Source organism: Cricetulus griseus, chromosome 3 (genome assembly GCF_003668045.3).
Source record: "Cricetulus griseus strain 17A/GY chromosome 3, alternate assembly CriGri-PICRH-1.0, whole genome shotgun sequence".
Classification (NCBI taxonomy): domain Eukaryota; kingdom Metazoa; phylum Chordata; class Mammalia; order Rodentia; family Cricetidae; genus Cricetulus; species Cricetulus griseus.
The window spans coordinates 46,547,070-46,569,514 of NC_048596.1; the positions used below are offsets into that span (position 1 = coordinate 46,547,070).

The 22,445-nt window shown below is 39.3% G+C and overlaps 1 protein-coding gene across 14 annotated transcripts in view; it reads left to right on the forward strand.

The window, feature by feature from the left end:
• LOC100762258 (transducin-like enhancer protein 4) overlaps window positions 1-21,424 on the forward strand; it is a gene marked incomplete at its 5' end in the record, with an annotated part of 129,696 nt that extends 108,272 nt beyond the window's left edge. For 7 of the 14 annotated variants that reach the window (XM_035441948.1, XM_035441953.1, XM_035441949.1 and 4 more), the window contains 12 exon segments: window positions 4,860-4,979; window positions 5,802-5,879; window positions 6,265-6,417; window positions 7,481-7,613; window positions 7,941-8,134; window positions 8,622-8,698; window positions 14,826-15,075; window positions 16,171-16,418; window positions 17,489-17,636; window positions 17,822-17,972; window positions 18,315-18,391; window positions 19,733-21,424. In XM_035441948.1, coding sequence (XP_035297839.1) covers window positions 4,860-4,979; window positions 5,802-5,879; window positions 6,265-6,417; window positions 7,481-7,613; window positions 7,941-8,134; window positions 8,622-8,698; window positions 14,826-15,075; window positions 16,171-16,418; window positions 17,489-17,636; window positions 17,822-17,972; window positions 18,315-18,391; window positions 19,733-19,840 — 1,737 coding nt within the window. In that variant the 3' untranslated portion in view covers window positions 19,841-21,424. 14 annotated transcript variants of the gene reach the window in all.
• Window positions 21,425-22,445: the final 1,021 nt, after the last annotated feature.

Sequence of the window (22,445 nt, forward strand, 5' to 3'; positions counted from 1 at the left end):
AGCCTCAGTACAATCTAAGGTGAATTTCAAAATGAGATCTAGGAATTTTTCCTTTTTGAAAAAGCCTGTTTTACAATACTAAGAATATCTGTAAAGTACATTTGTGCTGCCAGTATAATTAGGGTTTTCATGGGAAACATAAGTTTGTATTATCCCCCCTTTTTTTTTTACTTTAAACACATCATTTTGTTTCTTTTCCTGTAAAAATTGATTTTTTATTGCATAACTTTACAAAGCATTAGCATCCAGAGTATTTTTGACTTCTAAATTGATCTGCTTCTATGACTACCCATGTGTAACATATTGCTTATATTATGATAAATTATAATGAAAATATTTTTCTGAATGAGTCTAAATGTTTAGATTTATACAGTGCTATAATGGAGTTCCAGTAAGTATCTTAAGTAGTAAGCTATGGAAATAACCAATCTAACTAAGCCTTTTTATAATAATCAAAGAGATGGGAAAATAAACTTTTCTAGCAAAGGCATGGCTGGCTTTATCATCATTTAAGTCTCTCCATTCCCACGCTCAGAAAAAGACCCAAGTGCCCATCCAGTAGCAGAGTGGTAGACTTCTAAGCTGTGTGGTGAGAACCCATGCCAAGTCAGTTTGACTCCAGAGCAGTTATGTTGTTAGGGTGTCACTGATCACCTCAGTATTCACTGTTTGGCTTAACCTTTAAATGCTAGTGATAATTATTTTATTAGCACTGGATGGCTCAGTGGAATTCAGATCCCCAAAACCCACAAATAATCAAAGTGAGCATGGTGGCCCCTCTGTAATCCCAGCAGAGGAGGAAGACACCCTGTTTGTAAATGTAGTTGCCTAGCTAGACTAGAAAAAAATGGTTGGCTCTGAGTTCAGCAAGAGACCCTGCCTGAATAAATAAAGTGGGAAGAGATCAAGGAAGACACCACACATCAAACACCACATGCATGCACATATGCATGCAAATTTACATACAGATATGAATGTCTCTCTCTCTCTGTCTGTCTCTCTCTCTCTGTCTGTCTCTCTCTCTCTCCTCTCAACACACACACACACACACACACACACACACACACACGAAAGAAAGCTGTCTATATGAAAGACAGCAACCTTTAAAAAAGCTATTTGATTTTACATGTGTGAAAACAAATAAGCACTAAGACTAAATAGGTGTGGGGCAGTATTGGTGAAAGTCCAGTTGTGGGGCATACCTTTCATTCTGGCATTTAGGACGCAGAGGTAGCCAGATCTCTATGAGTTTGAGGCTAGCCTGGTGTAGAGCTAGTTCCAAGACAGTCAAGGCTACACAGAGAAACTCTGTCTCACAAAACAAGACAAAAAGACTAAACAAGCATTTTTTAGCATTAATTTTTGAGAATGTATCCATTATTGTTTAGGAATTGTGTTTTTTTCCCTCTTTTGAGTAAAGTTGAAATAACTGGAAGTAGAGAGTTGGGCTCAGATAGTGTTAACCACACACTATCTTCTTCATTTATAAAATACTACATTAGTAGGAGAAGGCATTTCATTGGGAAAGGAGTAAGATAAAGAAAGGATGAAACTCCCTTTTACAGTGCCAAGGCACCCTAGCACATTTTACTCAGATGATATCCTGTTAATGAATTTCAGTGTATCTAATGAGTTTTTTTTAAATAGTGTTATTGTTCTTTTGAGAATTTCATACACTATATTTTGATCATGTTCAGTCCTTATCCCCAACTCCTCAGATCTGCCTCTACCTCCCCAGTCACCCACATGCACTTTTTGAATGCATGCTGTTGTAGCTGCTGTGAGTTCCTATGTATAGCTTGCCTTATTATATCCAGAAAACAGTTTCCTTTACGTCTTTCAGCCTCCCCGTCCGATAGATTCCTGAACCTTGAAGGGGTGGGGTGTGATACAGATGTTCCATTTAGGTTTGAGCACTCCAAAGTCTCTCATTCTCTTCATATTGACCAATTGGTTGTAAGTGTGTTCATTGCCACCTCCTGTAAGAAGTAGCTTCTTTGTTAAGGATTGACAGATTTTGCTGACCTATGAGTATAGCAATAAGGGATTAAGAGTCATCTTAATTCTATGTGCATTTTAGAAGAATATTAATATATTCTTCCCCAGGGCCTATGACCTATCTAGCCACAGGTTCTTAGCCTCATTGATAGTGCCACATTCAAGTTCCATCTTATAGAATAGACCCTAAATGTAATCAGAAAGTGGTTGGCTACTCCCTTAACAATCATGCCACTATTGCACCAGTGGCCCTGGCAAGCCAGGTAATTATTGTAGCTTACAAAGTTTATAGGTGAGTACAATTGATTATGTTTCTCTTCCAGTAGCATACATTGAACACCCCACCCCACCCTCAGCCCTATGAAAGCTAGCTAGTAGAGATGAAGCTTCCAATTGAGTATCAGCTTATTCTATGACTCTTGTATGTGGTGTCTTTAGCCATAGGGTCTTACTGTCATTTTCTGGATGGTAACCAAGAGCAGTGGCAGTAACCTATAATGCTTAGTTGTCTATGGGATTCCATTGGCCAACAACTCAAAGAGGTAGTAATTCATTCCTTGTTTTTATTTGGTGGTGGTATCTTGTTGGGGTATCCCCCCCCCCACTTTAATGTACCTCTATTTAAACCCTTTTTTGTATGTACATATTTTAGGAAGCTTCTATGTGATGTTTCTTCTGTCCTGCCCCTCCACTTCCAACCAATTTATTTATCTCAGAGGTTTTGAACTAGATTGAAATACATGTTCAGGGGTCATGTGGAATTTGTTTATGTTTAAACATTCCTGGCCAGTTCTGTGCTGCCCACCTCAGGGGAGCTACAGTCTGAAGTAGGAAGTGGTTTTGTAAACAAGCAGCAGTCTACTTATTCCGCATGTTGCATTCATTCAATGAATGAACAGCATATTAAGGGAACAACAAGAAGGGAGTAACTAATTCTGCCCGAAATCATCTGAGGAAGCTTTGAAAACTCACCTTAAAAGTTGGTTTTTATGCTGGAAAGGGATTTTAAAAGATACTGAGCCAAAGGGCACTTCTGTAATCCCATAGAGAAAGGCTACAGATGCTGTGAAAATAATAGACTTCTGAGGAACATGCTCAGTGAGCGCACTGATGGGACACAGGGCAGGAGCAGGACTATGGATTGGGGCTCCTAGTAGGGGCTTTGGAATACAGCCGAACTCAGGAGTTCACATGTCTTTCCTACAGATGTCTTTTCTATGGCTGTAGGAAACCAGTTACCCTTTTTAGAGAAGAATAAGGATAGATGACTGAAACTATTTTGGGGAAATAGAAAATTCCAGAAGTATGGAGAATGTATTAAGGGTGATAATTAAATAAGAAATTCTGCCTGGAAACCGTTGGTCTTTGTGTGGCTTAAGTTGGCCATAAAACTATACTAAATTGGGTTTGATAAGAGTAAAAAGCAAAAACATCAAGTTTTATGGCTTAGAAATAAACCATAACTCTGTAGGTAGAATTATAAGTTAGTTATCTAGTCTCCTTTTAAAATTGTGTGGGAGCTGGTGATTTAGCTAAATGGTAGAGAGCATTTGCCATGTTGGTTAGATCCCCATCACCATAAAAACAAATTTAAAAAATGATTTGGCTTATGGTGGTTTGTTTTAGGCTTTGTCCTTACTGAATAATGCCAAGGGTTTTTTCTGTCATTTAGTCCAAAGTTGGGGTGGGTTGATACAGAGTTTATGTATGAAGGTTAGGGAACAACTTGAAGTATTGGTCCTTACCTTTCTTATTTTTGGAAAAGGTTTTTTCCTTGTGTGCTACTGTGTACAGTGGGCCAGCTGGCTTCTGACCTGGGATTCTCTTGCCTCTACCTTCGATCTCCCTATAGAAGGGCTGGAGTTCCTGGCACATGCTGTTCCTTCCAGCAGATTCACGTGAAGTTTTAGAGAGGAACATTGAGGCCACTGGACCATCTCCCTAGCCCGTGGCATTGACAGATTCTTGAGGGTAGTTTTGGTTTTCACTTTTCCATCCATAGTTTTAAACTATCATACATGTGCTCAGTCAGTAATCAGCCAACTTTCATAGCAGAGAGTCACCTTTCTCAGGCTTCAAATCTTATCACCAGTGTAGGGACACCTCAAGTTAAGTGCCTGTTGAAAAAAACATACATGAAGTCTGAGGCACATTGCCCCTTACTGTGGTCTCCTGAGGCATGAACCCTCTTCCTCTACTCTGGCCACAGTGAGTTTAGGGTTTCCGGAAACAAAATGAGTAGGCATATGTAGAACATTCTGAAATATAGTTGATGTTTGAAGGGATTTTTTTTTCCAGGCTGTACATGTAGGCTGAGCAAAAATACTCTTGATTCTGATCCATATATCACATGGCCACCACATTTGGTTGTTCAAATCCTTAATGATTATTTTTCCCTTTTTTTTTTTTTAATCAAAAAATTACCGGTTATCCTTTAAGCTCAACTGTGTTCAGTTTCTCTGTGGAAATTTCAAATACTTTTTGTCAGCTAGTAAATTTTACAAACCAAAACCAGCCTATTTTTCTCTGTGTGCTGTTTCTTGTGTTTCCTCCCTTCCCCAACTTTGTGAAAGTCTTAAGCAACATGCTTGCAATGCTTGAGACCAGATCTACTCTTTGGAGTTTGTACTCTGTCTGCAGTCTTTTTTATTCTCTCTTTTGCTCATCTTTCTGCTTTGTCTTCTTCCTCCATTTCTTTCCCTCTATACCTCTGTCTTTCTCCTTTCATCACCTCCGTCACCTGTCTCCTCCTAACAACTCCCTAGGCATGTACTACAGAACACGCAAGAAAAATAAAATGGTTTAATTGCTCTCCTAAGTGAATGATCTTTTTTAAATCCTGCTTCTATTTCTAATTCCAGAGCTCCTCGGTATCCCCATCAGCCAGTTTCCGGGGTTCTGAGAAACACAGGAACTCTACAGACTATTCCTCAGAGAGCAAAAAACAGAAAACAGAAGAAAAGGAAATTGCAGCACGCTATGTAAGTTCATCCACTTTTACTTTGGGGGAGGCCAGTTTGTCTTGTTCTTTATCAGCTGGTAATTTTAACCATTACATGCCAATTCTAGAACATAGGATAACAATATCCTTTAAGAGTTTGGTTTTTTTTTTTGTTTTTTGTTTTTTTTGTTTTGTTTTGTTTTGTTTTTAGTATGGTATTTATAGCTGTGTTGAAAGTTATCTCCATCAGCTAACTGAAGCTGTGTGTGTATGTTTATGTGCACAAACATGTGTATGTGTGTACATGGTATGTACTTGTACCACATATACTTGACCACAATGCTTTCCTATATAGCAACTAATCTAGGATCTGGGTATACTGAGTTATTATTTATGTCAGGGTAATTTATTTCCAAAACTTTATGTGGTAGCTTAGTCATCCAGAATGTCCTTCATGTGACAGGTCCCATACAAGAAGGGAGCATGCTGGGTAGGAACTGTGGAGGCAGGTATATTTGTTGTTCTGCTTCCCGTCAGCAGGCTTCACAAGAAGCTCAAACTTTGGATTTTTACCAAACCATGCCCGACCACACTTGTATTCTGTTTAGGTGGGTGTGAAAGTTTGTGTTCTGTGTTTTAGAGTACTAAGCAAGCTGTTTTACACCATATTTCAAAGATGGGAAATGGAATAATTTCCTAGCTTATGACATCAATGTGAAAGAATAGTGAGTACATCGTAAAATGTTTTAAGTATGTCAGTTTAGTACAGTTTTCATCATATAAGGAGCTGGTGTGGGCACATACATGTAGCTGAAACTAATGTTGCTTGTTTTTTTTTTTTTTTTTTTAACTGGGGGTGAAGATAATGCTTCTCAATTCTCTGCAGGACAGTGATGGTGAGAAGAGTGATGACAACTTAGTGGTTGATGTGTCCAATGAGGTATGTTTGTGGCTTGCTGCACTTCCTGCTGCTCTGCTAAACTATTACTGACTTTATACAATGCTGGGCCTTTTCAGAAGTGCTGCTCCTTCCTTTCAAATGCCACTATCCTTTTCCACCACAAGAAATTTGCAGGTGTCAGCAGTCACCCTACTGATTATAGTGATGCTCCTTGCGGATTAATAGACTTTTTGATTTTTGTTTTTGTTTAGAATCTGACCTCAATACCAGGTGTTTCCTTTAGCAATTTCAGTTAATTTGCTATCTTTTTCAAAACATTTTGTACTTTTAAGCAAGCTATTAAGTTCTTTCAGTTAGAAGACTTCCCCAGTCAAGGACCTCAGTGATGTGAGTCAGCTTTAAGTCTTAAACTTTTTCTTTGTAGGATCCATCATCCCCTCGAGGAAGCCCAGCACATTCCCCAAGGGAGAATGGCCTGGACAAGACACGCCTCCTCAAGAAAGATGCCCCCATCAGCCCCGCCTCTGTTGCATCTTCTAGCAGTACTCCTTCCTCCAAATCCAAAGAGCTTAGCCTTGTAAGCTACCCCATCCTTACCAGAATTGCCACTTCCAATATAGTTGTTGGACTTTAGTTTTTCAGTTTTTGTATATTTCATGTTTTTCTGTAGGGTTTGGATTTCCAATTGACATGGGTGTGTTCAGATATAAGTTTAAATAGAAAAGATGTTTGGAGCAGAAAGGTTTACTAAATTGATGGTGTTTGCTTCCTGAGTCTTTCTGAGAGAGAGACAGTGGATGAAAAAGAGAGAAAAACATCTTACTAAAGTTGAAAACAACACACTGGAGGTAGAGAGGTGGTCTTACTGCCTGTGGTTTGTGGTGAACTTGGTTTGGGGTTTCACTGTCATTTTATTACTGGCTTCATTTGAATTGCCAAGCTATACACAGATTCGATAATTTTAGCTTCTGCCTCAGAAGTTTCCTATCACTTTAAAAGTCTGTTTTGACTCAACACAAGTGCCAAACTTAACTTCCTACTAGTTAAGACACTGTCCCTATACCTCTTTCTGTGGCTGTGGAGTTAATTGCATTTGTGTGTGGCAAATCCACTTTTTCTTTCTTTCTTTCTTTTTTTTTTTTAACCTCACCATTTATTTGAATTTCTACAAAAGCCGTATGTAGTTCAGTGACCTTTGCATTCACAGGTAAAGGATAGGGAGATTCTTCAGTTTGTGTGCAGATACAGAATATATGTGTGTAAGACAGATGGAAAGCCTGATGAAGGTTTGGGTTCAACCCCCCCTTGTCTTTTCTTCTAGAACTCTGGTTGTCTCTTCAATGTCTCTTCTTTGTACCATGGGTTCCATGATGATTCGTGTGTGGGTGTTTTCTGATAGGGAACTTCTTAAGTTGTGAACAGTTTGTTGGGAGCCTGACATAACCATGGCCACCAACATGTGGCCCACATTCAAGATGTGTGGTTGGTGAATTTCCTTGGCCTCTAACTGAGAATAGGTTCCTAGAAATGACCTCAGGTCTGTTTCATTTCTTTTTTTGTTTTGTTTTGTGTACTGTTTGAATTTTAGAGTAACTCTTAAAATCAAGTTCTCCTAGCTGATAAACTCCATCTCTTATTAGAATGAAAAATCCACTACTCCCGTTTCAAAGTCCAGTACTCCTACTCCACGAACCGATGCACCTACCCCTGGCAGTAACTCTACTCCCGGATTGAGGCCTGTACCTGGAAAACCACCAGGTGTGGACCCCTTAGGTTAGTAAGGGGGGAAATGTTGTATATTTATTTATACTTCTGTTTTTAAAATATTTTAAGTGACTAAAGTAATACAATCTGTTAAAAAATAGTGATGGCCAGTGCTGACTGTTAGATGAGGTAAGTATTCCAAACCAAGCATGTGGTCCCACCCATGTCTATCCTGTGTTAAACTGTTCAGAAAAATGGGATGGATTATTGAACCATGCTAAAGACTTGAATGATTTTGAGAATAGTAAAATGAGTTCATTTGAGTTATGGGTTGTATTATTAACCCAATGAACAATGTGCTACTACAGTTTTCTGTGTTCTTGATTTTCTCTTCAGCATCCAGCTTGAGGACCCCAATGGCTGTACCTTGTCCATATCCAACCCCCTTTGGGATTGTGCCCCATGCTGGGATGAATGGGGAGCTGACCAGCCCTGGAGCTGCCTATGCTGGGCTGCACAACATCTCCCCCCAGATGAGTGCAGCTGCTGCAGCAGCCGCTGCTGCAGCAGCCTATGGGAGATCACCTGTGGTATGTTTACCTGCTTTTATAGATTAGAGTTGGGGAGCACACAGCATTGTCTTGCATTCTTTTTAATGTAGTTTATATAATACAAGGTATTTATCAAATAATCTGAGTATCTCTTTATAAATTAAGATACATGGATCATGTCTTGATTAGTTTCTTTGGGAACATGAGAAAGTTTATGACTTCTTAAAATATAGTTGTCATTTTGACATCTTACACTATAAAATTGGACCACAAGTCGAATAAATATGGTAAAGCTTTTTTTCTGTAATAAGCTTCAATAAACAGTAGTATAATTTTCTTGTATTCTCCAGTCCTAATAAATGACCATTAAATCCTAAGCATCCTGTTATTTTTATCAATAAGTTCGTCTATAAATATCTCTAAAATCTTATTTTCAAATGATCTATTTTCCTAGGCTTCAGGTGCCCTATTGTACAAGGTATAGTAAGTGTGAATCTGTTTTGTTTTGTTTTGCATCCAATTTTAGGTGGGATTTGATCCACACCATCATATGCGTGTGTCCGCAATACCTCCAAACTTGACAGGCATTCCAGGAGGAAAACCGTGAGTATCTTTTGCCCCTTTGAATTCATTCTGCCGAGCTCTAGTCCTTGATTGACTTTTGGAATTTGGGTATTGTTGAATAGGGCTTCATAGTATTTTTCATTTTCTCTTAGCCAAAGACAAGGCATAAGGTGGAGTTTGGTGTTTGCAGTTTAAAATCAAGCCTTCATATGAAAATGTAAGTTGTGAAGGCAGCTCTGGCAGTCAGGGCTTCTGATTTTAAGGCAGTTGTTCAGAAAGTGTGATGTTTATATGCAAACTTAGATGATTAGAATTTGAACATGTATAGAGCAGACACGCTAAGCTTCAAAAAAAATCAGGACAGTCTTCTGCTGAGTTCTATTTCCAGAAAAGGTAGTTTGCTCATTTGGCTTCTTTACTGTGAGCTGAGCATTTGGAATGTCTGTTCACACTCCTGTGGAGCGATAACAGACCAAGTACAACACACCTCTTTTAGCCTCTTTTTCTATATTCAAATCTTACCACATCCCTTTCCACAGTCTTGGTTTCAGTATATTTACACTCCTTTTTTTTTTAATTCCTCACCACCTAAACACAGTTCTAATTAGATCGGTCTTCAAAGAAAACTTTTTAAAGTATTTAGCTCCTGATACAAAGAAAGGAAGGAAGGAAGGAACCCTGACTTTTCTTCTTTCTTAGGAAACACCCTTGCACAAACAAACACATGAGTCTTTCATTGATATCTTTCATGACACTACCTACCATGCATATGCTACATCCTTAGTCTTGAGTATCCAGGCATGACTGAGTAGCCACTGAAGACTCCCTCTCCCAGAGGCTCTCCTGGCTGCTTGTCTGTCTAGTATTTATTCTCACTGATCCTCCTCTTTTAACATTTTCAATGACTCACAGTCTCACTTTAGGTCTCTGTTAGATGCCCTCTTAACAGAGCATTCTACCATAAGTCTGTCTTTAAATAACATCCTCCCTGGCATTTTCTTCTAATTTTTTTGAGATAGAATTTTACTGTGTACCCCAAGCTGGTCTTCAATTTGTTGATCCTGCTGCATTTGCCTCCTAAATGCTGGGCTGGTAGTAGAGAGGGGCACCATCATGCGCAGCTTTTGAATGCTTACTCGTAACCATTGTCTTAACTTAAATATAAGCTCTATAAAAGCAGAACAGAACAAGTTGGCTTTTTGTTTTGTGTTGTTTTGCTTTTACTATAATATTCAGAAGTGCATTGATTCACAATTGTTTGATTGAGAAATCCCAGTTGGTGTAAGTTGACCATATCTGATGCTGGCTTTTTTTTTTTTTTTTTTTTTTAATGCAAGTTATTTTGATCATATTCTTGCCCCACCCCAACTCCTTCCAGAGCCTTCCTACTCATCCAACTTCATGTTCTTTCTTTCTCAATCAAACAAAACAAACCAAAAAAAAGCATACACACACATAAATATGGATTCAGTATTATGTTGGCCAATTACTCCTGAGCATATGGCCTGCCCCGTAGAATAATACATTCAGTTACACTCCATTGAAGATTTTCTCTCTCTTAACAGCTATCACTTGTAAATAGCTTGTTGCTTAATTGTGGGTCTCAGTGCCCACTTGCCCTTTTCTGTGCTGAATTTTATCTGGCTTGAACTTTTGCGGGTCTTGTGCATGTTACAGTAGCTACTCTGAGTTCATATGTGCATCAGCTGTTGCACCAGAAAATGCTGTTCCCTTGGAATCATCTACTATCTCTGGCTTTTAGAACTTACCACCTCCTCTACCACATGGATCCCTGATCTTTGAGGGGAGAGGTGTGATACAGACATCACATTAAGGACTGAGCACCCCAAAGTCTTTCACTCTGTATATTGTTCAGTTGTGGGTCTCTATGTTAATCACCACCTGCAAGACACAGCTTCTCTGATAAAGGCTGAGCCATGCACTGATGAGTGTCTATGGGTGTAGCAGTATGTCATTAAGAGTTGTTTTATTGCTAGGTTCATTTAGCAAAATAACCAGTAGGGTTTCCCCTAAGGCCCATGACCTATCTATCTAGCCTAAGGCCTTGTCAGCAATGTCAGGTATGAGTTCCATCTCATGAAGTGTGAACCTTAACCTTTTAATAAGAAAGTAGTTAGATACTTTTCATAAGATTGTGTCTATTGTATCAGTGAGTGTATTTTTCAGGCAGATCACTATTATAGCTCAAAGCGTTCCTAGAGAAATGAGATTGTAGCATGTAGAGTGCCTTCCAGCATTATGAACACTAATCAGTAGGAGATGAAGCTTCTACTTGAGCACCAGCTCAATTTTTACATATTCAGTGACAGGTTGTGGAGGGTAACTAATAACATTGACAATAGCCAGTGGGTAGGGTTGGTTATGCAATGCCTTCAGTCAAAAAGTTGTAACACATTTCTGGTACTGGATGTTTTGTTTGGTAGCATATGATGTCTATCTGGAATATTTACTATTTTGTGGTTAACTCCATTTAAATTCCTTTTATATATACATTCCCTCACCATATTCCCTTTTCTGCCCTTCCCTCCCATTTAATCCTCCTATTCTAGTTTCTCCGTTATCCCTTTATAACACTATTCTGCTTCACCTTCCTTGGAAGGCTCTTAGTCACTTAGTTACCTAACCTCTAGATATTTTGAATAAAACACAGTCATCTAAAACTTAAAAGGATGATCGTTTCTAGTTCCATCCATTTACTTGCAGATTTCATATTTTCATTTTTTCAATAGCTAAAGAAATATTCTATTGCATAAATATATCATGTTTTCATTATCCATTCATTCATTGATGGGCATCTAGGCTGTTCCACTTTCTGGCAGTTAATGAATAGATCCTGGATGAAAATGGATGAGCAAGTATTTCTGTAATAAGATCAAGAATCATTTTTTTGAGAAACCCCCATACTGATTTTCCACAGTGGTTGTATCAGTTAGCACCCCCACCAATAATGAACATTCAGTTAAAGAAGTAACTGAATATTCCATCTCTTCAGGCCCCTGTCATAATTTTATTGTAGAACAGAGTTACACATTTTAGAGCACTGGTGGTAGCATTGTCTTTAATCCTAGCACTCTGAAGGCAGAGGCAGAGGCAGTCATATCTCTTAGTTCAAGGCCAGCCAGGTCTACAGAGAAACACTGTCTCAAAAGGAAAGGAGAGATGGGAGGGAGGGAGGGAAACTTCAATGCCTTAAACAGTGCTTAGATCACAGTTGATGGTCACAATGTCAGTTTGTTCAAAGAGTAAATAAATGTATGTTGATTTCTTCCTTCTCTAACTTCCGTTTGCTTGTTAATTCAGTATTACATAGGTACTTGCTGTTGCCTTAGTGTCTCTTTGTGTTCTTTTTCTGCCCATTTCACCTGCTCATCAGTGTTAAACACACCTGTTGACCTTACCTTTGTTTTTGTCTTCTATCTACTGAATAAAACTCAAGGTTCTTCCTTTTATAACTAACTTTACTACAGACTTTAACCCAAATGTCCCAGTTGCATCAAGCAGTGCTGGCTCTATAGCCAAGTTGTTCAGTAAATATTTGGCTGATTAATAAGGGAAACAAGGCAAATTAGACTTTGAATTCCTGGAGAGTTGAAGACATAAATATCAATTACCATAAAATTCTGTGTACCTGTGTAGGCTCTGCAAATAGTGGTTGACTAACAAGTTTTATTGGCTAAGAACTCTGAAGGTGAAAGATAGGTCTGTTTCAAGCAGTGACTAAATAACAAGGTCATGGGATTAATCAAATCACAACTCAGATGCCTCTGAGTTCTATATGAACTGAGATGAGATGGAAGGGCTCCTTTAGAGAAGAGATACAATCTTTTTTTCAGGTGCTGTTACTAACAGTTACCACGTAGGTAGTAAAGTGGGTAAGTTGAGGGTTCCTGCTGCAGGTCAGCCTTGAAGCTACAGGAATTGTGGCTTCAGAATAATTGTGTTTGGAATACTTAGCATTTGCTACCTTGGTCCTAAGGGTCATGGCAGTTAGACCACTATATAGAATTACAACTGTTTGGCTCACCGTGCTTCTGAGCCTTGTGCTCAGTTCTCTTCCTTCAGTCTTGACCAGAAGTTTCCACTACCGCCCTGAGTGGAGAGCTGCCATGCTTTCCCCAGAAGCCTGAACTCAAACCTAGCTTTCCTAATAATAAATAGACTAGAGAATACTTTTTCCAGTCCTTCATGTAGTTAGGCTCCAGGTCACATGGAGTCACCCTTTCCTCTGTACCCCCTTAAGAAGGGTCCCTTTCATTTTTCTCATAAGCCTACAAGCCACCATTTTGACTCTGTTTCTTGATTACCATCCTTTGCAGTTTCAAAAAAAAAAAAAAAAAAAAAAACTGCTTCTTTCAGGCTTCCACTATTTGAATCTACCCCTGGTGGCTTTGTTTCCAGGATCATATCCATTGAAAGTCTACCTTAGTCAAGTTTCATCTACCTGTATTAAAATCTCTCATTATCACCCTAAATGTGGCTTCCATAGTCCGAGCATCCTATCCAGTGTAGCCTTAATCTGCCTTCCCAAGCCAGGTCCTATGAATTGCAGCTCCTGCATCCAGCATTCCACCATCCACACACAGTCCTCATAAGTTCACTCTTCTGAAGTCACAATTCCTGTGGCTCGAAGTCCTCTTTATTTGACTCAGAAAATACCCTCTGTCTACTGACTTCTCAGCTTCCCAACCCTTCACTCAAGCGGTTGTGGTGTGCTCTCAATGATGGGCTAGCTTTTTGTAAACATGACCAGCTTAAACTTTTACGTTAAGGAACTATAAACTATTGATTTTAGTTACTTTTTTGTTGCTGTAATGAAAAACAACAGTAAAAGCAGAAAGAAGGTATTTATTTTGGCTTATGAGTCCAAAGGACTTAGAGTCCATTGTAGCAAGGAAGCAGCAAGAGACTGGTATGGTAGCTGGAGCTGGTAGCTAAGAACACACATCTTCAAATGCAAGCAGGAAACAGAGAGCAAACTGTAGTGTCAGGAGGCTTTTAATCTCAAAGCCCTCCATACTTCTTCCTGCAAGGGTATATCACCCAAAGCTTCCTAAAGCCACCAACTGGGTAACAGAAGTATTCAAATGCCTGAGAACTTGAGGGCATTTCTCATTCAAACCAAAGTCTCAGCTTTGACTCTTACCCTGCACATGTATATGTCTTTTATATACCCACAAATGCCTTTTCTTGGTATGGAGCATATTTCTCAAAAAGGGCTGTGGTCAGAAAGAGCTGTCATGATAGGCTTAGTTTCTTCCCACCTGCTATTGCTGTCTGATTCTCCTAAAGTTGACCTTCATCCCAGCAGCCTCACTGTTCCCTTGCTAACTGTTGTGTCCTAAAAGTAGAATCTGTTGATGAAGACTCTAGCTCCAGTTTAAAACCAAATGTTTTCATACCACTGGGCTTTTAAGGGTGTGAATTGGAAATGAAAGTGCTGTGTACAAGTAAGGTGGGCCTTGGAGCTGTCAGGCAGGACACTTTTTCAAGTTCTCATTCCTTTTGGATTTTTTAGAATTTGTGATTTTTTAGTCTGATCAATATGTTAAAACTATTTTTGGCATATCTGTCAACTCAACATTTTCACCTACAGAATGAATTCTGCAGAGCATCATAATTTTAGCTTAGTCATCTCCATTAATAACTGATTTGGTTGGAGTGAATCCATCTATAGGTAAAAATCTGTTGCAGGCCATGGAACCACTGAAAAATACAAAGCAATAAAGGAAATATTTGATGTTAGATATCCCACTCAGTTCTCTGTAAGCTATAGACTCATCCTCCTTTTTTTTTTTTTTTTTTGCATATCTCAAGTAACACTGAAAGGATTTTCTTTCTCTTGTTGTATTGAATGGTTTAATAACATTTTTAAGGAATGTAGCTTAGTTGGTAGAACGTGTTTCTAGTATTCATGAAACCTGGGGTTTGATATCCGTCACTGCTTAAACCAGACATGTTAGTGCATACCTGCAATCATAGCACATGGGAAGTAGAGACAGGCAGGTCGCCATCCATTATATACTGAATTTGAGGCCAAAACTAGGGATACATAAGCGCCTGTCTCAAAAAAAATAAAAATAAAAAACCAAGCAAAGGTAATGCTTTCTACATTATCCTTCTGCTGTTTTTCCTTCCTGTACTCTAGAGCATACTCCTTTCACGTTAGTGCTGATGGCCAGATGCAGCCTGTCCCATTTCCCCCTGATGCCCTCATTGGACCTGGGATCCCCCGACATGCTCGACAGATCAACACCCTCAACCATGGGGAGGTGGTGTGTGCAGTGACCATCAGCAACCCCACAAGGCACGTGTACACAGGTGGCAAGGGCTGTGTAAAGGTCTGGGACATCAGCCACCCTGGCAACAAGAGCCCAGTCTCTCAACTAGATTGCCTGGTAAGTAAGAAGGGATGACAAATAAAGACTCTGATGGTAAAAGAACTATAACAGTCCCAAGAAGATAGGTAGGCAGTTTTCTCTTAGAGTGGTCTAGTTCTTAATGGGTGCTATGTGCACCTGTACAATCTACATTCACTCTGTCCCCAGAGTCAAAGGTAAATCACTTGGGTCAAGAATTCTTTCTACCCAAGAGTTCACACATTCTTTCTACCCAAGCATTCCTGAGAACTTTTTTTTTTCTTTCTTTCTTTTTTTTTTAATTTAAATTAGAAACAAGCTTGTTTTACCTGTCAATCCCAGTTCCCTCTCCCTCCCCTCCTCCCCTACTTCCCATTGACCCCCTATCCCATTCCCTTTCTGCTCACCAGGGAGGTTGAGGCCTTCCATGGGAGCTCTTCAAAGAATGAAAACTTTCATAAGTCAATTGCTCACATGGCTTCCAAGCTCCTTAGCTGGTCTGTTAACGATTTGTCCTTGGGTTGCACAGGACATTACAGCTTAATTTTCTTCCCTTGTATCAGAAGAATCTTTTAGTGCATCATTTAATCTAACATAATTAAGTGTATATAATATTTCCATAATGAACAAGGAAACATTTTCTTTTCCTGTCATGCCTCCTGTTGATGGCACTTCATTGAACCCACAATGCCTGTTATTCGTATATAGGCCAAAGTGTCAACTGCCAAGTAACTTTAACTGATGTGGTTTCAATACCAGAACCCTTTGTCCTCAGCAAAATTATGCCAGGGCTTCAGAGCTTGGAGAATTGTAATGATTTGTTTGTAGATCCATGTGATCTGTGTATGCAGATTATATTCATGGTTGCATATTTTGGTGGTGGGAGTGGGACTAGATCTTTGCATTTGGGTGCTAATTAAGATTAAATATCTTGGCACTAAATTTTTGTAGATCAAGTTTAAGTACTTCCTTAATTTCATGTAATTTTGTAGCATTAATCTACTTTATCATTGTCATAAGTATAAATGGCTCATTAAACCAGAAGGGAACACAATACAGTTATGGATTCCTGCTCTCATGTTAATGCTGTTTTCTTTCCTCATGAATATTTTGTGATGGCTTTTGTCTCCATAGAACAGGGATAACTACATCCGTTCCTGCAGATTGCTCCCTGATGGTCGCACCTTAATTGTTGGAGGGGAAGCTAGTACACTGTCCATCTGGGACCTGGCAGCTCCAACCCCACGTATCAAGGCAGAGCTGACGTCTTCAGCCCCTGCCTGCTATGCTTTGGCTATCAGCCCTGACTCCAAGGTCTGCTTCTCATGCTGTAGTGATGGCAACATCGCAGTGTGGGATCTGCACAACCAGACTCTGGTGAGGTAGGTCTGCTGGTCTGCTGAATCTACTTCTTGGTTGTAAGGGAGAGCTAATTTACCACCTGGTGCTTTGTGTCTGTCTGTCTGTCTGACTGTGTGTATATGTTTGTGTGTTTGTCTGTGTCTGGGTAGAGTACAGCTTTCTTTTAAAAAAGTTATGAACCAGTTACATTTTAAAGATAACAAATTTTAAATGTAAATCTTGCTTCCCTACTATATTTTATTACATGAATGTTTCATTTTACATACATATACACAATATTATTTAGATTTTTTAGAAGGTCATTTTTACATATTGAATGTTGTCAGGACATCATGGGTTCATTAGGTGTCTGTAATTTGTTAGCTGTGCCTGCTGACACCCGTCATCGCCCCTAGCTCCTTGGTGAGAACCATATAGTTCTAGGTTAGTTGTTGCATATGTCACAACTTCATGAGTAGTTGTATGGCCCTTGGCAAGAGTCCAGTGCTCATGGGTTGTTGCTTATGCTCACATGACCTAAATTGTCTGTTCTCATATTTAAGAACAAGTGGACAGTTTGGTTATAGATTGAGAAACGAGAATGAGCATTATAAATAGGGAAAGGATATGAGAAGATTGGGACTTTAGCTATGAGACGGGGCGGGGGGGCATGTATGGGAAGAAAAGAGTCCTTTGTGATTTATCTTGAAGGGTTTCACACTAATTTAATTTTCAAAAACGAAATAATTATTGTTCTTGTGCCCTTAGGGTAAGGTTCAGATATTCAAGGTCATCCTCAACTAAGTGCTAAGGACCCACTTTGAACTCCTCCTTCCATGCCCCATGTACATTTTACCAGAAGTGATCCTGGGCATTGGAGCACACTGAGTGTACTTGCATTGGGTGTTTTTTGTGAGCATGTCCTTTCCCTCCTGCACAGCCAGACATGGATACATTAAATGTTTTGCTATTATTTTGAATAATTAGAAAGTATAAACCAAATGAGATCTATTGATAATGCCTGCACTGAATTTGATCAGCAGAGAGTTCCCAATTGAATTAAAATAAAAACTAACTTTTCAAGGGCTTTCCCTCCATTTTACAATTTCAGGCAATTCCAGGGCCACACAGATGGAGCTAGTTGTATTGACATTTCTAATGATGGTACCAAGCTCTGGACAGGCGGTTTGGACAACACTGTGAGGTCCTGGGACCTGCGTGAAGGGCGGCAGCTGCAACAGCATGACTTCACCTCTCAGGTGTGGACTGTGTGGGGGGTAACATAACCTACCGAAAGAAAAAATGGTGTGCTTGAACTTGACTCTCTTGGGAATCATCTCTTCAACTTGGTTCTTGCAGTACATTGCAGATTTTGTTGATGTCCTCTAGATTTAAGAGCATAACTCCTGTCCTCTGCAGCTACCATCATTTGTTTTAATTCCAGATCTTTTCTTTGGGCTATTGCCCAACTGGAGAGTGGCTTGCAGTGGGGATGGAGAATAGCAATGTGGAAGTGTTACATGTCACCAAGCCAGACAAGTACCAGTTGCATCTTCATGAGAGCTGTGTGCTGTCACTCAAGTTTGCCCACTGTGGTAAGCAAAGTCCCTTTTGTTCAGTTTCCTATCAACCAGAATGATTGTTTGGTTCTTCTGTTGACTCCTTCCAAGTTGAGTTTTTTATTTTGTTTATGTGCCTCCTTACAACTATATAGCTTACTTAACCATGCATGCTTCCCTAACAAGCTACGTAAATTGCTAGCCTTAATCCACATTATTCCTTATCATTAACAATCAGTGACTCATGAAATCCAGAAGGAGGGTGTGCTTTACTTTTGAAAGGAAAAGACATTCTTATTTGTTATAAATGGAATGTCTCCATTAATTCAGCATTCTGTGAAGCAAATGACAAAGTAACACAAAATCCTCTTCCTGTAGGCAAATGGTTTGTAAGCACTGGAAAGGACAACCTTCTAAATGCTTGGAGGACACCTTATGGGGCCAGCATATTCCAGGTAATATCTAGCTCGCTGAGTGACTATGTGTTGTGTACTACCTGTCCTGGTTTATCTTTGCCATCCATCTTCATGCATCCTGTGTGTACATACTTACATGTCCTGAATTTATGTCAGGCATCTGATAGATACCATTACTGTTGGGCAGAGCAAGAACCTGCCAGAAGCAGGAAGGAGGATTAGTTTGCACAGCCACAAGCTAAAGCACTAGGGTCTTCTGCTGCGTTTTCTGAGCCTAGTGTCTCAGCAAATCCTGAATTAGCCATGACTCAATCCTCTTTTATATTTCTTGTGGGGGTTTTGAGTCTTCTGTGACTTTTTTGTGCTTATGTATACTATATATTTTTTTATTTTAAATATTGAGTATTTTGTTTAAATAACTTCATGAGTACTATCAGTTTTTTTTCCCCAGTTCTTACTCACTTTCTTTTATTATTGATTATTTTTCCTGAGAATGTTCCAGAAAAGGTCTCTCAAACTGATTAATTTTATGAACTTGTTCTTCTTAGTAGATCAGTAGAATCTTGTGTAGTTGGATATTTGTAAAAACACCAGATTTAGACACGGTCCAAATACAGACATGCACACAAAAATCTCTGTTGCAACTATTGAACTCTTACATGTTTTTATGTTTTATTTTAGTAGTGTTGATCATTTTTACCAGTGTCTTTCATTACTTGATAGGACCTGTGCTGTGCCTGCTGCTCTATTTCACTACCTAGATCCAGGCCACCTGGCAGTGGCAGTTGAGAACTTCTCAGATCTTGAATGCTCTACTCTATACTTTCTAGAGAAGAATTTTTTGTTGTTGTTATTTTTGTTTGTTTTTAATTTTCTTTTATTTAATGTGTGTTTTGTCTGCCTGCATGCATGGCTGTGGACCATGTTGCAACATGCCTGGTGCCCATGGAAAGCAGAAGAGGGTGTTAGAACCCCAAGAACAGGAGTTACTGACAATTGTAAACTTCCATGGGGGAACTGGGAATTGAATCCAGGTCCTCTGGAAGATCATCCAGTGCTCTTAACCACTGAGCTGTCTCTCCAGCCCTAGGAATAGAATTTAAAACAGGGCACTTGCTTCATTGTCAGGGCACTAGGACTGCTGAGTTACCTGTCTCTTTGATGCCTCATGGCAAGAACCAGTAGGCTAAGCTAGGGATGAGCATGAGCACTCAAGAGGATTGACTTTAGCACTGCCGTGTTTAGGAAAGTTGGGGCTTCCCTATGCCTGAAGAGCTTCTGGGTGCTCCATGGAGCTTGTTGCCTATGCATCTCCTCCATATCCACCAATCTTGCTTCTTAGCACCTGTATGTGACATTCTTGATATGTTTCTTCCCTAGTCCAAAGAATCCTCATCGGTGCTTAGCTGTGACATCTCTGTGGATGACAAGTATATTGTCACTGGCTCTGGGGACAAGAAGGCTACGGTTTATGAAGTTATTTATTAAGGACAAATCTTCGTGCAAACTGGACTCCTCCTTGTAGCACTTTGCGCTGTTGTATTTTTTTTTTTTCATATCTCACCCCCACCCCCACCCTGCCACAAAACCGAGGATTTCCAATACTCATTGCAGTTGTGGAGTTTAATCCCTTTCCATAGCCCCACTTCTTCCTTGCTATTGAATTGTGAATACTCATTTAAGAACCTGTGATACCAAATCTTCAGCTATCGACTTGGAAGAACATGGAATACCTAACAGTGAATGGAATCTTTAATTATGTATTATATCTGTAATATATTTATTTTGTTTAAAGAAGGCTTTCTAACAATGACTGACTAAATAAAGCTGTCCGCTCCTGCATTGATAATGAAGGTGCATTGTATTTGATGCTCTACCCCCTCACTTTTGGTAAGGGAGGGGAAAGGAAGGTTTAAAATAACTGATTTAAAATGTCACTAAATGTAGACTATTGACTGTATAGAGACATGAAATGTATAATTACACATGGAAGCAATATGTTGCTGTATTGTTATGAGGTTATTTTGTTTTCATATATTAAAAACATTTGGAAATTTGGCTGAACAAGTAGAATATGATAGGCCAAGTACTATTCCTTTGAGTCTATTTGGGCAACTTTAACCAATATGTCTATAACTTTAGATTATATTAAAAATAATTGAATATTTTTCTTTTTTTTTTACTTGTTGACAAGTATCTTTGTAATATGTTTTTAATTCCCCTTTTTATTGTATTATAGGCAGATAAACAAATTAAATTGGGCCTCAAAGAGAGAACTTAATTTCTTCTAAATATTGTTGCCAAATTTACTGGCAGAGGGAGCTGTGTGTCTCTGGGCAGTTGTGTTGCTGTGAGACGTGGCAGGCTATTTTGTGGCATGCTCTTTAGGAGCTGCAGGTGCAGGAGTGCTGCCTGCCTACCGCTGTGCAGGGCAAGTCTTTCACAAAAAGAGGCCAACAGAGGAGGCATTACAGAGCCCACCCTCTGAAAGCCACAAAAAAGAGGCTCTCCTGGATGATGACTTGCTTTCTTTACCTCTGGTTCTTTCCATGTCTTAGTTGGATGTCCCTGAAATGGACACAGGCTGTGCCATTGTGCCAGAAACATTGTGTTATCTTTTATGTTGTTGTTGTTGCTGTTAAACTATAACATGTGACTTTTTTTATTATTATTTTTTGTTTGAATGCTTTAAAAAGATCTTTTAAGTCTGTGGATCTGCTGATGTACAGTGCCTTTGCTGCTATGGATCAAAATCAAAAGAACTGTGTAGATAAACTTTATTGTATAAGTAGAAAATCACTTAATTTCATACTAGAAATGGATGGATGCTGCAAGTTGAAATGGACTGTCATTGACGTTCTTCGTGTGGTAGCAAAAACAAATGGAGTCTTAAGTGCTTAGTGTTTGATGTCATTAACAGTTTCATAAAACTCTACAGTGTAGAAAGATTTTGATACTAAACTGTGCATTGTACATAGTTCTAACGCATTGTATTGGCTGCCAGTACTTCTATGATGGTAGATTGTTTGTGCATTCAGACTTTTAAGCATTAAACATAAATAACTTCTAGAATGCTTATTTTTCTAATTTTTTTTACTAATTTCTTTGTCTATGCCACTCCCTATATTAAAAGTCATTAGTTCCATTCAAGTCAGATTGTTAAGTAGTATGGGTTTTGAATTGTTGCTAATTTATTTTTCCCTTCTCCTAGAAGGCATGAAAGAAGGATGGAAGGCAGGCGGTTACCAAATAGTTACTGAGTTCCTCCTCATTTTGTTAAAATGCTTCATCCAGAAGTTGTCTATCATTTTCAAAACTTGAACAGTTTAGAGTTGTACTGCCATTCTAGTACACTAGTTGTGTGCCACTATTTAAACTTAACTCTTAAAACTAATTAATATTAGAAGTCTTCTTTGCCAGTAACATTAATTGCATTTAAGTGCTTAGTATCCCATGGAGGCTAACAGCTATTGTACTAGTCCTTGCAGATTTCTGTAGTGTTTCCCGCACAGCTAACACAGCATTCAAAATTTGACAAATCAGAGACCGTTGCCAACTGTTGGGATTTGAGGAATCTCCAAAACACAGAAGCTTCTGAAAGTATCTTGGGTTGGATGTTCTTGTGAAGACTCTGTTGAGGCAGGACCTAAAAGAGCCCAGGTTGATTTGGGCACACCCAGGTATTCTGCAGTGATCAGCCAAAGGAGACCCAGCTAGGTCCTGCGTGAGTGCATTCCATCCTTGCTCACCGGTGTAGACCAAAGCAACAAGTCCAATGAGTTGCCATGAGCTAGTTACATCACAGGATGGTATGCAAATCCATTGAGGCTGCTGAGAAATGACATCCTGGAAAACACCAAGTGACCCTCCACAGAGACAACTCTAAGCAGGGTGGCACTGCTTTTGTTGGGCATGGAAGGAAGAGTGCTGGCCATTTGCCAGGCCTTGAGCTGTTCTTTCATTGTGTTAGTTACTTGTCAGTATGATCCTGAGAATGTAGACAGTCGAAAGGGAAAACCAAGTCTACACATCAGAAAACACAGCTTCTTAAAAAGATAAGGTGACAGTAGTGGCTCCATTCTGACAGCAGGCA